Source organism: Salvelinus alpinus, chromosome 24 (assembly GCF_045679555.1).
Source record: "Salvelinus alpinus chromosome 24, SLU_Salpinus.1, whole genome shotgun sequence".
Lineage (NCBI taxonomy): Eukaryota > Metazoa > Chordata > Actinopteri > Salmoniformes > Salmonidae > Salvelinus > Salvelinus alpinus.
In genome coordinates, this window is record NC_092109.1 from 46,379,705 (window position 1) to 46,390,592 (window position 10,888).

Sequence of the window (10,888 nt, forward strand, 5' to 3'; positions counted from 1 at the left end):
CTGAGGCCCTTCAGTCTTTAGTGTGGCTGTACTGTGGCTGTCCTGCGGTCCTGAGGCCCTTCAGTCTTTTGTGTGGCTGTACTGCAATCCTGGGGCCCTTCAGTCTTTAACGTGGCTGTACTGCGGTCCTGAGGCCCTTCAGTCTTTAGTGAAGCTGTACTGCGATCCTGAGGCCCTTCAGTCTTTAACGTGGCTGTACTGTGATCCTGAGGCCCTTCAGTCTTTACTGTGGCTGTACTACGGTCCTGAGGCCCTTCAGTCTTTAGTGTGGCTGTACTGCGATCCTGAGGCCCTTCAGTCTTTACGTGGCTGTACTGTGGTCCTGAGACCCTCCCCCTGTCTCTCCTCCTGGCGTCCCCCCATCACTCTCAGGGGGGAGAAACTATGGCTCTTATCCAAGGAAAGGAAATAAAGTCTAGTAAATATTGTGTAGCTCATCCAGCATTGTTGTACTGCTCTCCTCTCATTTCCTGTTTCTCCAACTGTGCACAACTAAATCTCCAAATGCAAAACTTCATTTTCTAACCTCTTATTCCACAGAACACATCTCTAGTAGAGGAGGAGGAGTTTACAGGGAAGAGGAGGAAGAGGAGGAGTTTACAGGGAAGATGAGGAAGAAGAGGAGGAGTTTACAGGGAAGAGGAGGAAGAGGAGGAGGAGTTTACAGGGAAGAGGAGGATGAGTTTACAGGGAAGGGGAAGAAGAGGAGGAGGAGTTTACAGGGAAGAGGAGGATGAGGAGGAAGAAGAGGAGGAGGAGTTTACAGGGAAGAGGAGGATGAGGAGGAAGAAGAGGAGGAGGAGTTTACAGGGAAGAGGAGGATGAGGAGGAGGAGTTTACAGGGAAGAGGAGCTCTGACTGTAGTGCCGTAGCATCAGTCTGTCATATTTCCCCGGGGGGCAGGGCTCACCCAGGGCAGACTCTGAGGCCAGGGAGGGGGGCGTGGCGCCAGGCGACTCCAGGGAGGAGTCTCTAAACGGTGACGGAGGGGCCAGAGCAGCCAGCTCCTCCAGCAGCTCTGTGGTTCTCACCGCCGCCGTACCACACACCCCGCCCCCAGGACCATAGACCACACCGACCGACCCGCCCACCCGGGGGTTGCCATGGTTAGAGGCGGCGATGGCTGCTACTTCAGCGTAGGCGGTGACTGTGGTATTTGGCTGTCTGGTGCGGGGTAGGATGTAGGGAGGGGGGCATGGGGCGGGGGTGAGGCCTGGACCCGGAGGAAGGGGGTCAGCACCCTCCGGTGGCGACCCAGGGAGCATCATGTTGTTGAGCTGGCTGATGTTGGCAGTGAAACGGTTCACCACACAACTAATCTGATCCATGATGGTGGAACCCTGGGGCTGACTGCCCACCGTGCCCACACCAATACCCCTGTCACCTATGCCACCAACACCTATACCCATGTCTAAATCACCCACACCAGTATTACCAATACTGCCAACCCCACCAATATCGCCTATGCCCCCCATACCTACACCCCTACCACCACAACCAATATTACCACCTCCCATCCTGCCCACCCCGCCACACGCCCTTGTCTGAGGCCTCTCTGTCATGTAGGATGGCAGAGCCCTGACCTCTTCTCCGTCCTGGGACCCCTGAGGCCCCCGGGGGGGACATGGGTGGTAGGTTCCAGCGTGAGGCGAGGAAGGGCAGGGGAGGAAGCCTCCCACCCTTTGGCTGACGGTGGGCAGGGTTAGTGGGGAGGGTGAGGAGGGACAGGGGAGGAAGCCTCCCACCCTTTGGCTGACGGTGGGCAGGGTTAGTGGGGAGGGCGAGGAGGGACAGCGGCGGTATGCTCCAACATGAGGCGAGGGAGGGCAGGGGTAGGTTCCAGGTGGGTAATGCTGTGCCCCCTGAGGTTCATCATAGACCCCCCTGTCCCCAAGTTGGGGCGTGGCGGGGGGGGCGAGGTCAGGGGTGCCCACCCCCTTAGAGAAGGGCTTAATGATGGCTGTCTGGTTGACCTCTTCCTTCTTCTTGATGTGGATGGACATCCTCTTCCACAGGTTGGGTCTGTAGCCGCTGCGCTCATTCTGATTCCACGACACTGACTTACCGTTGGAGCTGGGAGGGGGATGACATAATACAACAAGGTTAAATAACTAACTGACCTCTAACCCCTGACCTTACTGACTTACCGTTGGAGCTGGGAGGGGGATGACATAATACAACAGGGTTAAATAACTAACTGATCTCTAACCCCTGACCTTACTGACTTACCGTTGGAGCTGGGAGGGGGATGACATAATACAACAAGGTTAAATAATTAACTGATCTCTAACCCCTGACCCCTAACCTTACTGACTTACCGTTGGAGCTGGGAGGGGGATGACATAATACAACAGGGTTAAATAACTAACTGACCTCTAACCCCTGACCTTACTGACTTACCGTTAGAGCTGGGAGGGGGATGACATAATACAACAAGGTTAAATAATTAACTGATCTCTAACCCCTGACCCCTAACCTTACTGACTTACCGTTGGAGCTGGGAGGGGGATGACATAATACAACAGGGTTAAATAACTAACTGACCTCTAACCCCTGACCTTACTGACTTACCGTTAGAGCTGGGAGGGGGATGACATAATACAACAGGGTTAAATAACTAACTGACCTCTAACCCCTAAATCCTAACTGACTCCAGTACCTGATATACTCTGACCTCTAACCCCTAAATCCTGACTCCAGTACCTGATATACTCTGACCTCTAACCCCTAAATCCTAACTGACTCCAGTACCTGATATACTCTGACCTCTAACCCCTAAATCCTGACTGACTCCAGTACCTGATATACTCTGACCTCTAACCCCTAAATCCTGACTTCAGTACCTGATATACTCTGACCTCTAACCCCTAAATCCTAACTGACTCCAGTACCTGATATACTCTGATCTCTAACCCCCTAAATCCTAACTGAATCCAGTACCTGATATACTCTGACCTCTAACCCCAAAATCCTAACTGACTCCAGTACCTGATATACTCTGACCTCTAACCCCCTAAATCCTAACTGACTCCAGTACCTGATATACTCTGACCTCTAACCCCTAAATCCTAACTGACTTCAGTACCTGATATACTCTGACCTCTAACCCCTAAATCCTAACTGACTCCAGTACCTGATATACTCTGACCTCTAACCCCTAAATCCTAACTGACTTCAGTACCTGACACAGTCCCGGCCCAGATCCAGATGTCATCTGAACAGGCACGCCATGCGCTTTAGACTCGGCTACTAAACCTCTAACCCCTTGACCCCTTACAGTACCTGAGATTTTCTTCAGAGCCCTTCCTTCTGAAGAGTCCAGCCATGGTCTTGGGTTTGGCAGCGTTAGCGGCGGTCTTGGCATCCCCTACATGCATGCGGACCTGGGTAGAGGTGGTGAAGGCACTCCGTACATTCTTCTCCGGCTTTGCCAGCATGATGTATACCTGGGGAAGACACACACACAGAGATAAAAGTAATCACTTCATTCATCATCAGTAATACTTCTGTGTATGTCTAAGTATGTGTAAATGCTGTCTAAGTATGTGTAAATGCTGTCTAGGTGTGTGTAAATGCTGTCTAAGTATGTGTAAATGCTGTCTAAGTATGTGTAAATGCTGTCTAAGTATGTGTAAATGCTGTCTAAGTATGTGTAAATGCTGTCTAAGTATGTTTACATGCTGTCTAAGTGTGTGTAAATGCTGTCTAAGTGTGTGTAAATGCTGTCTAAGTATGTGTAAATGCTGTCTAAGTATGTGTAAATGCTGTCTAAGTGTGTGTAAATGCTGTCTAAGTGTGTGTAAATGATGTCTAAGTATGTGTAAATGCTGTCTAAGTATGTTTACATGCTGTCTAAGTGTGTCTAAATGCTGTCTAAGTATGTGTAAATGCTGTCTAAGTATGTGTAAATGCTGTCTAAGTATGTTTACATGCTGTCTAAGTGTGTGTACATGCTGTCTAAGTATGTGTAAATGCTGTCTAAGTATGTGTAAATGCTGTCTAAGTGTGTGTAAATGCTGTCTAAGTGTGTGTAAATGATGTCTAAGTATGTGTAAATGCTGTCTAAGTATGTTTACATGCTGTATAAGTATGTCTAAATGCTGTCTAAGTATGTGTAAATGCTGTCTAAGTATGTGTAAATGCTGTCTAAGTATGTGTAAATGCTGTCTAAGTGTGTGTAAATGCTGTCTAAGTGTGTGTAAATGATGTCTAAGTATGTGTAAATGCTGTCTAAGTATGTTTACATGCTGTATAAGTATGTCTAAATGCTGTCTAAGTATGTGTAAATGCTGTCTAAGTATGTGTAAATGCTGTCTAAGTATGTTTACATGCTGTCTAAGTGTGTGTACATGCTGTCTAAGTATGTGTAAATGCTGTCTAAGTTAGACATTTTATGATTTCGGGTGTGTTCGTAAATTGAATCTGGAGTGCCAGAGTGCGCTCTGGGAGTTGGTAAATCCTGATGTTGTCAGATTGTTCGTTTGTAAATTCAGAGCTTTTCACTCTCGGAGCACGTCAATCTAATTAAACTTTTTTTTTTGCCGACTTTTACTGAGCCGTTTGTAAATTCATCACTTATTCTGCGCTCTGGCACACTCAGTCGAGAGGGCTCTGAAATTGGAGTGGATAGCCAGAATGAACACTGTCCATTGAGAACGCACAACGACTATACCACTTAGCTAAGAATGACATGAATAATCAAATCAATAAACATTGGGTAGTTAGTTAGATAACATATAGTTAATATACTGGCAAGTTCAATGTATAAGTAGCCAACTAACGTTAGGTAGTTAGCTAACATCCCGGTACATACTGCTGTAATGATATGCTATGCGGTTTGTAAGTATAGCGTAGTTAACAAATTGTCAGCCAACATGACGCGTAACGTAATTTATTTGAAAAGGAATTACTTTATTACATTGATCAACATTTTCTTAACATTTGTCATAATTAGTAAAAGCAATTAATTTGTATCCGCTCTCGTCGGACATCGTCTACATATTTTCCGCCATTTTCTTCAAATCTGAAAATGTTGTGAAGCCACGCCCATTTTCTGAAGAATTGCATTATGGGCCCTAAAAGCACAGAAATAGTGTCCTCTGCGTGTATACTTTGTATTTTTGGCTAATTAAGTACGACATCCGGGAACTTTTGGCATACTAGTTTATTACAATCACTTGGCACTAATTTCAGAACCTTGATGTCATTTTTCAAAACTCTAGACACAAAACTCACAACCGATAATGAAATTGCATATTTTTCAAAAATAAGACTTTTTCCAATTGCTTGGATACAATACACATAAAGCTAAGATCATTTGTTCATTGAACTAAAATCACCTGTTCAAAATGGCACAACTTAACATCAAAGTATTACCATTTCAAAATGCAATTCACACATTGTAATGAACATGATATGTAACTGTTGCATTACTCTGAATGCATAGTTTTATGGAAACTGACAAACAATATTCCATGTTTAGATCATGAAAGTTTCAGGATAACGAGATCCATTGACACCAATTACCGTGGAACACGAACCAATTGGACTACATTATCTATGGCCGTAATATTTCATCATCATTCTTTATCAGACACTGTTTCTATGGTCCCATGTACCACTTTTCCAGACCATGTTTTCAGATTTGACATTACTGTATGCTCAACGGCCACTTTATTAGGTACACCTATCTAGTACTGGGTAGGACCCCCTTTTGCCTCCACAACAGCCTGAATTATTCACGGTGTTGTACGTTAAGAGATGCCCTTCTGCACACCATGTGTGGCCTTTCTGTTGGCTTGAATGAGTCTGGACATTCTCCTCTGACCTCTCTCATTAACAAGGTGTTTCTGCCCACAGAACTGCCGCTCACTGAATGTGTTTTGTTTATCGCACCGTTCTCTGTAAACTCTAGAGACTGTAGTGCCTTAAGGTCCCAGGAGGGCAGCTGTTTCTGAGATGCTGGAATCACCATGTGTGGCATCAACAATCATACCACGGTCAAAGTTGCTTAGATTACGCATCTTGTCCGTTCTATTGTTTGGTCGAACAACAACTAAAGCTCTCTACTCTATATACTCTATATACTGAGTTGCAGGCAGCCACATGATTCGCTGTTCAAAGGAGCAGGCTATTTGCGTTAACACGCAGGTGTACCTAATAAAGTGGCTAGTGAGTGTACGTATGCAGGCCCTTGTTATTGCTTTTCTAATACTGCCAACTCGTTACTGATTATTGATTTCACATTGTGGTACGAGTACATAGTGAAATTAGTGGTATCCACCTACAACAACATAGCGATAACATGGAGCCCGGCAGGTCATCCAGGTCACAATAGAGGTCAAGCGGTGGGAGGAGGAAGACGTGGTGGTCAAAGGAACAGCAGGGGACGAGCACACCTTCTGAGTGGTGGTCGTGGGCCTCGTCTGAGTGGTGGTCGTGGGCCTCGTCTGAGAGGTGGTCGTGGGCCTCGTCTGAGAGGTGGTCGTGGGCCTCGTCTGAGTGGTGGTCGTGGGCCTCGTCTGAGAGGTGGTCGTGGGCCTCGTCTGAGAGGTGGTCGTGGGCCTCGTCTGAGTGGTGGTCGTGGGCCTCGTCTGAGAGGTGGTCGTGGGCCTCGTCTGAGAGGTGGTCGTGGGCCTCGTCTGAGTGGTGGTCGTGGGCCTCGTCTGAGTGGTGGTCGTGGGCCTCGTCTGAGTGGTGGTCGTGGGCCTCGTCTGAGAGGTGGTCGTGGGCCTCGTCTGAGAGGTGGTCGTGGGCCTCGTCTGAGAGGTGGTCGTGGGCCTCGTCTGAGAGGTGGTCGTGGGCCTCGTCTGAGAGGTGGTCGTGGGCCTCGTCTGAGTGGTGGTCGTGGGCCTCGTCTGAGAGGTGGTCGTGGGCCTCGTCTGAGTGGTGGTCGTGGGCCTCGTCTGAGAGGTGGTCGTGGGCCTCGTCTGAGAGGTGGTCGTGGGCCTCGTCTGAGAGGTGGTCGTGGGCCTCGTCTGAGAGGTGGTCGTGGGCCTCGTCTGAGAGGTGGTCGTGGGCCTCGTCTGAGAGGTGGTCGTGGGCCTCGTCTGAGAGGTGGTCGTGGGCCTCGTCTGAGAGGTGGTCGTGGGCCTCGTCTGAGTGGTGGTCGTGGGCCTCGTCTGAGTGGTGGTCGTGGGCCTCGTCTGAGAGGTGGTCGTGGGCCTCGTCTGAGAGGTGGTCGTGGGCCTCGTCTGAGAGGTGGTCGTGGGCCTCGTCTGAGAGGTGGTCGTGGGCCTCGTCTGAGTGGTGGTCGTGGGCCTCGTCTGAGAGGTGGTCGTGGGCCTCGTCTGAGAGGTGGTCGTGGGCCTCGTCTGAGAGGTGGTCGTGGGCCTCGTCTGAGAGGTGGTCGTGGGCCTCGTCTGAGAGGTGGTCGTGGGCCTCGTCTGAGAGGTGGTCGTGGGCCTCGTCTGAGTGGTGGTCGTGGGCCTCGTCTGAGAGGTGGTCGTGGGCCTCGTCTGAGAGGTGGTCGTGGGCCTCGTCTGAGAGGTGGTCGTGGGCCTCGTCTGAGTGGTGGTCGTGGGCCTCGTCTGAGAGGTGGTCGTGGGCCTCGTCTGAGAGGTGGTCGTGGGCCTCGTCTGAGAGGTGGTCGTGGGCCTCGTCTGAGAGGTGGTCGTGGGCCTCGTCTGAGAGGTGGTCGTGGGCCTCGTTTGAGAGGTGTGGGGGATCGTGGTAGAGGACAAGGCCACGGACCAAGACAGCGGCAGCCACAGCAAAGAGTGTCCAATGAAATCAGAGCAGTAGTTGTAGACCATGTCGTAACTCATGACAACGACTGAGGCAGCTACAATGATTCAACCAAACCTCAGAAGATCAACCGTTGGCCTCAATCATCAGAACTTTCCTCAATGAGAACTGGTAAGTCTTCAGCACTAAACATTAGGCTACTCTCAACTGTCAAATGACCGTATACTGCATGCCAATGTGTACCATACAGTAGGTCATGTGACTAATTGTGTTCTTACTGTCATTTTCCCTGCAGAATTGAGACTAGGCCAAATACAGGAGGCAGAGGCAAAAGTCTGACTGACCAACAAGAGCGGGCTGTGGTCAATTTGGGTCGGGACAGAAATGATATTCGCCTGACAGAAATTCGGCAGCACATCTTGCACAATGACGACAAGTTCAACAATGTGGAAGCCATCAGTTTGCAGACTATTACACACATGCTGAAAAGGCACCAGGTGTGTCTAAAACAGCCGTGTGCTTTTTGAAAGAAATGCAGACAGAGTGAAGCAACTGAGGCCTGAGTATGTTCAGGTATGTTCAGTTTCAAGATGCCTGTTGTGAAAAATTCCCCCCAAAATTCTACATCATTGTAATCAGTAATTCTCTGGATGCTGATGATGTTGGATGCTGATGATGCTGGATGCTGATGATGCTGGATGCCGATGATGATGATGCCGATGATGTTGGATGCCGATGATGCTGGATGCCGATGATGCTGGATGCTGATGATAATGATGCTGTCAATACTGGATGACGATGATGCTGGATACCGACAGCGTCGGATGCTGATGCTGATGATGCTGGATGCCGATGATGATGATGCTGATGATGCTGGATGCTGAAGATGCTGGATGCTGATGATGCTGGACGCCGATGATGCTGATGACGATGATGCTGGATGCTGATGATGCTGGATGGCGATGATACTGGATGCCAATGATGCTGGATATTGATGATGCTGGATGCCGACGATGCTGGATGCTGATGATGCTGGATGGCGATGATACTGGATGCCAATGATGCTGGATATTGATGATGCTGGATGCCGACGATGCTGGATGCTGATGATGCTGGCGGCTGGATATTGATGATGCTGATGATGCTGATGATGCTGGATGTCGATGCTGCGGATGATGCTGGATGCTGATGATGCTGGATGCTGACGATGTTGGGCGCTGGATGCTGATGATGCCGATGATGCTGGATGTTGGTGATGCTGGATGCTGATGATGATGGATGCTGGATGCTGATGATGCTGGATGATCCCTGGATGCTGACAAAAACCATCATAAATTCCTCTTTTTGGATGATGCAGGCTTCAACCTGACCAAGACAAGGAGGAGAGGTCGGAATTTCATTGGCCAGCGGGTAACCATCCAAGTACCTGGACAACGTGGGGCCAACATCACCACGTGTGCGACTATATCGGAAGATGGTGTGGTGGGACGCAGACCTCGTATTGGATCATATAATACAGCTCTCCTTGTAACCTTCCTTGATGAGCTAAATCAGGTCTGTAGAGCTGATGGCGTGACCTATGTCATTGTGTGGGATAATGTCAGGTTCCACCATGCTCAAATGGTGCAAGCATGGTTTCAGGCCCATCTACAAATTACCACCCTGTACTTACCCCATACTCTCCTTTCCTTAACCCGCTTGAGGATTTTTTCTCCACATGGAGGTGGAAGGTATATGATAGGCGCCCTCACGAACATGACACCCTTCTCCAGGCCATGGATGACGCATGCAATGACATCACTGCAGACCAGTGTCAGGCCTGGATTCACCCGAAGAGTCTTCCCAAGATGTTTGGCTAATGAAAACATCCATTGTGATGTGGATGAGAACCTTTGGCCAAATCCACAAGACAGGGTTGATGGAAATATAGAAGTACAGTAATCAATCCGTTGTTTTGCTTTTTACAGTAAGCCAGGCGAGGAACACTGCAGTTGATGTTTTACAGTAAGCCAGGTGAGGAACACTGCAGTTGACGTTTTACAGTAAGCCAGGTGAGGAACACTGCAGTTGACGTTTTACAGTAAGCCAGGTGAGGAACACTGCAGTTGATGTTTTACTGTAAGCCAGGTGAGGAACACTGCAGTTGACGTTTTACAGTAAGCCGGGTGAGGAACACTGCAGTTGATGTTTTACAGTAAGCCAGGTGAGGAACACTGCAGTTGACGTTTTACAGTAAGCCAGGTGAGGAACACTGCAGTTGACGTTTTACAGTAAGCCAGGTGAGGAACACTGCAGTTGACGTTTTACAGTAAGCCAGGTGAGGAACACTGCAGTTGATGTTTTACTGTAGTTTTTTTTTCTTTATTGTAGCTAATTATTTTTGCTTTGATTCAAAGAAACCTATGTTGTGATTTTATTGTATTTCATCAATATATTTCAGATTTTGTTCAATGATTCCACTGTGTCTGTAGTATTCTCCCTACTAGTCCTTTTACAGTGATGTATTTACGTATAGTACCATAATGAAACATGTATCACATATTTTGTCCTACGATATTCAATGATTGTACGAACAACTACACAGTGAAACTATCAGTATCTTGTGTGTGGGTGATCTAAATTTATGTTTCCTATGGTATTTCATGGTAAATTACTTATTTGAACCAATGATTCTGCAAGTGAAAGGTTTCTTTAAAGATATGAATGCACAATGCAATGTTTTTGAACATTGGACAGCCTGTGTTACAAGTGATGACCGTTTTGAGTTTTATGTCTAGAGTTTAGAAACATGACCACGAGGTTTTGAAATTAGTGCCAAAGGGATGGTTAAAAACCGTAACTGCATCCATACTATGACCAATAAGCTACAAGCTAATAATACTACATTCTCAATTCACGTCACAAATAGTGCCGTTAGTGTGGTTACTATGAGTATTGGAACACAGCTTAAGTGTGTGTGTAATGTATCTACATTTAGTCGCAAACATGTGTGTGTGTGTGTGTGTGTGTGTGTTAGTGTGTGTGTAATGTATCTACATTTAGTCGCAAACATGTGTGCGTGCGTGTGTGTGTGTGTTAGTGTGTGTGCAGGTATCTAAGTGTGTGTGTGTGTGTGTTAGTGTGTGTGTGTGCAGATATCTAAGTGTGTGTGTGTGTCTCTCCTACCTTGGGGGCGAACATGCAGCCGAGAGCCACAGTCGCA

At 48.0% G+C, this 10,888-nt stretch overlaps 1 protein-coding gene across 1 annotated transcript in view; it reads right to left on the minus strand.

Annotated features, from left to right (window-relative positions):
- Window positions 1-526: 526 nt before the first annotated feature.
- Window positions 527-10,888, minus strand: part of LOC139551633 (metabotropic glutamate receptor 5-like) — a 77,069-nt gene continuing 66,707 nt past the window's right edge. Inside the window, exons 15-17 of the mRNA XM_071362900.1 lie at window positions 10,852-10,888; window positions 3,283-3,446; window positions 527-2,073 (exon numbers count right to left, since the gene is read on the minus strand). The exon at window positions 10,852-10,888 is cut by the window's right edge and continues 146 nt beyond it. Of these exons, the coding sequence (XP_071219001.1) occupies window positions 837-2,073; window positions 3,283-3,446; window positions 10,852-10,888 (1,438 nt within the window). The 3' untranslated portion in view covers window positions 527-836. The remainder of the gene's footprint in view (window positions 2,074-3,282; window positions 3,447-10,851) is intronic.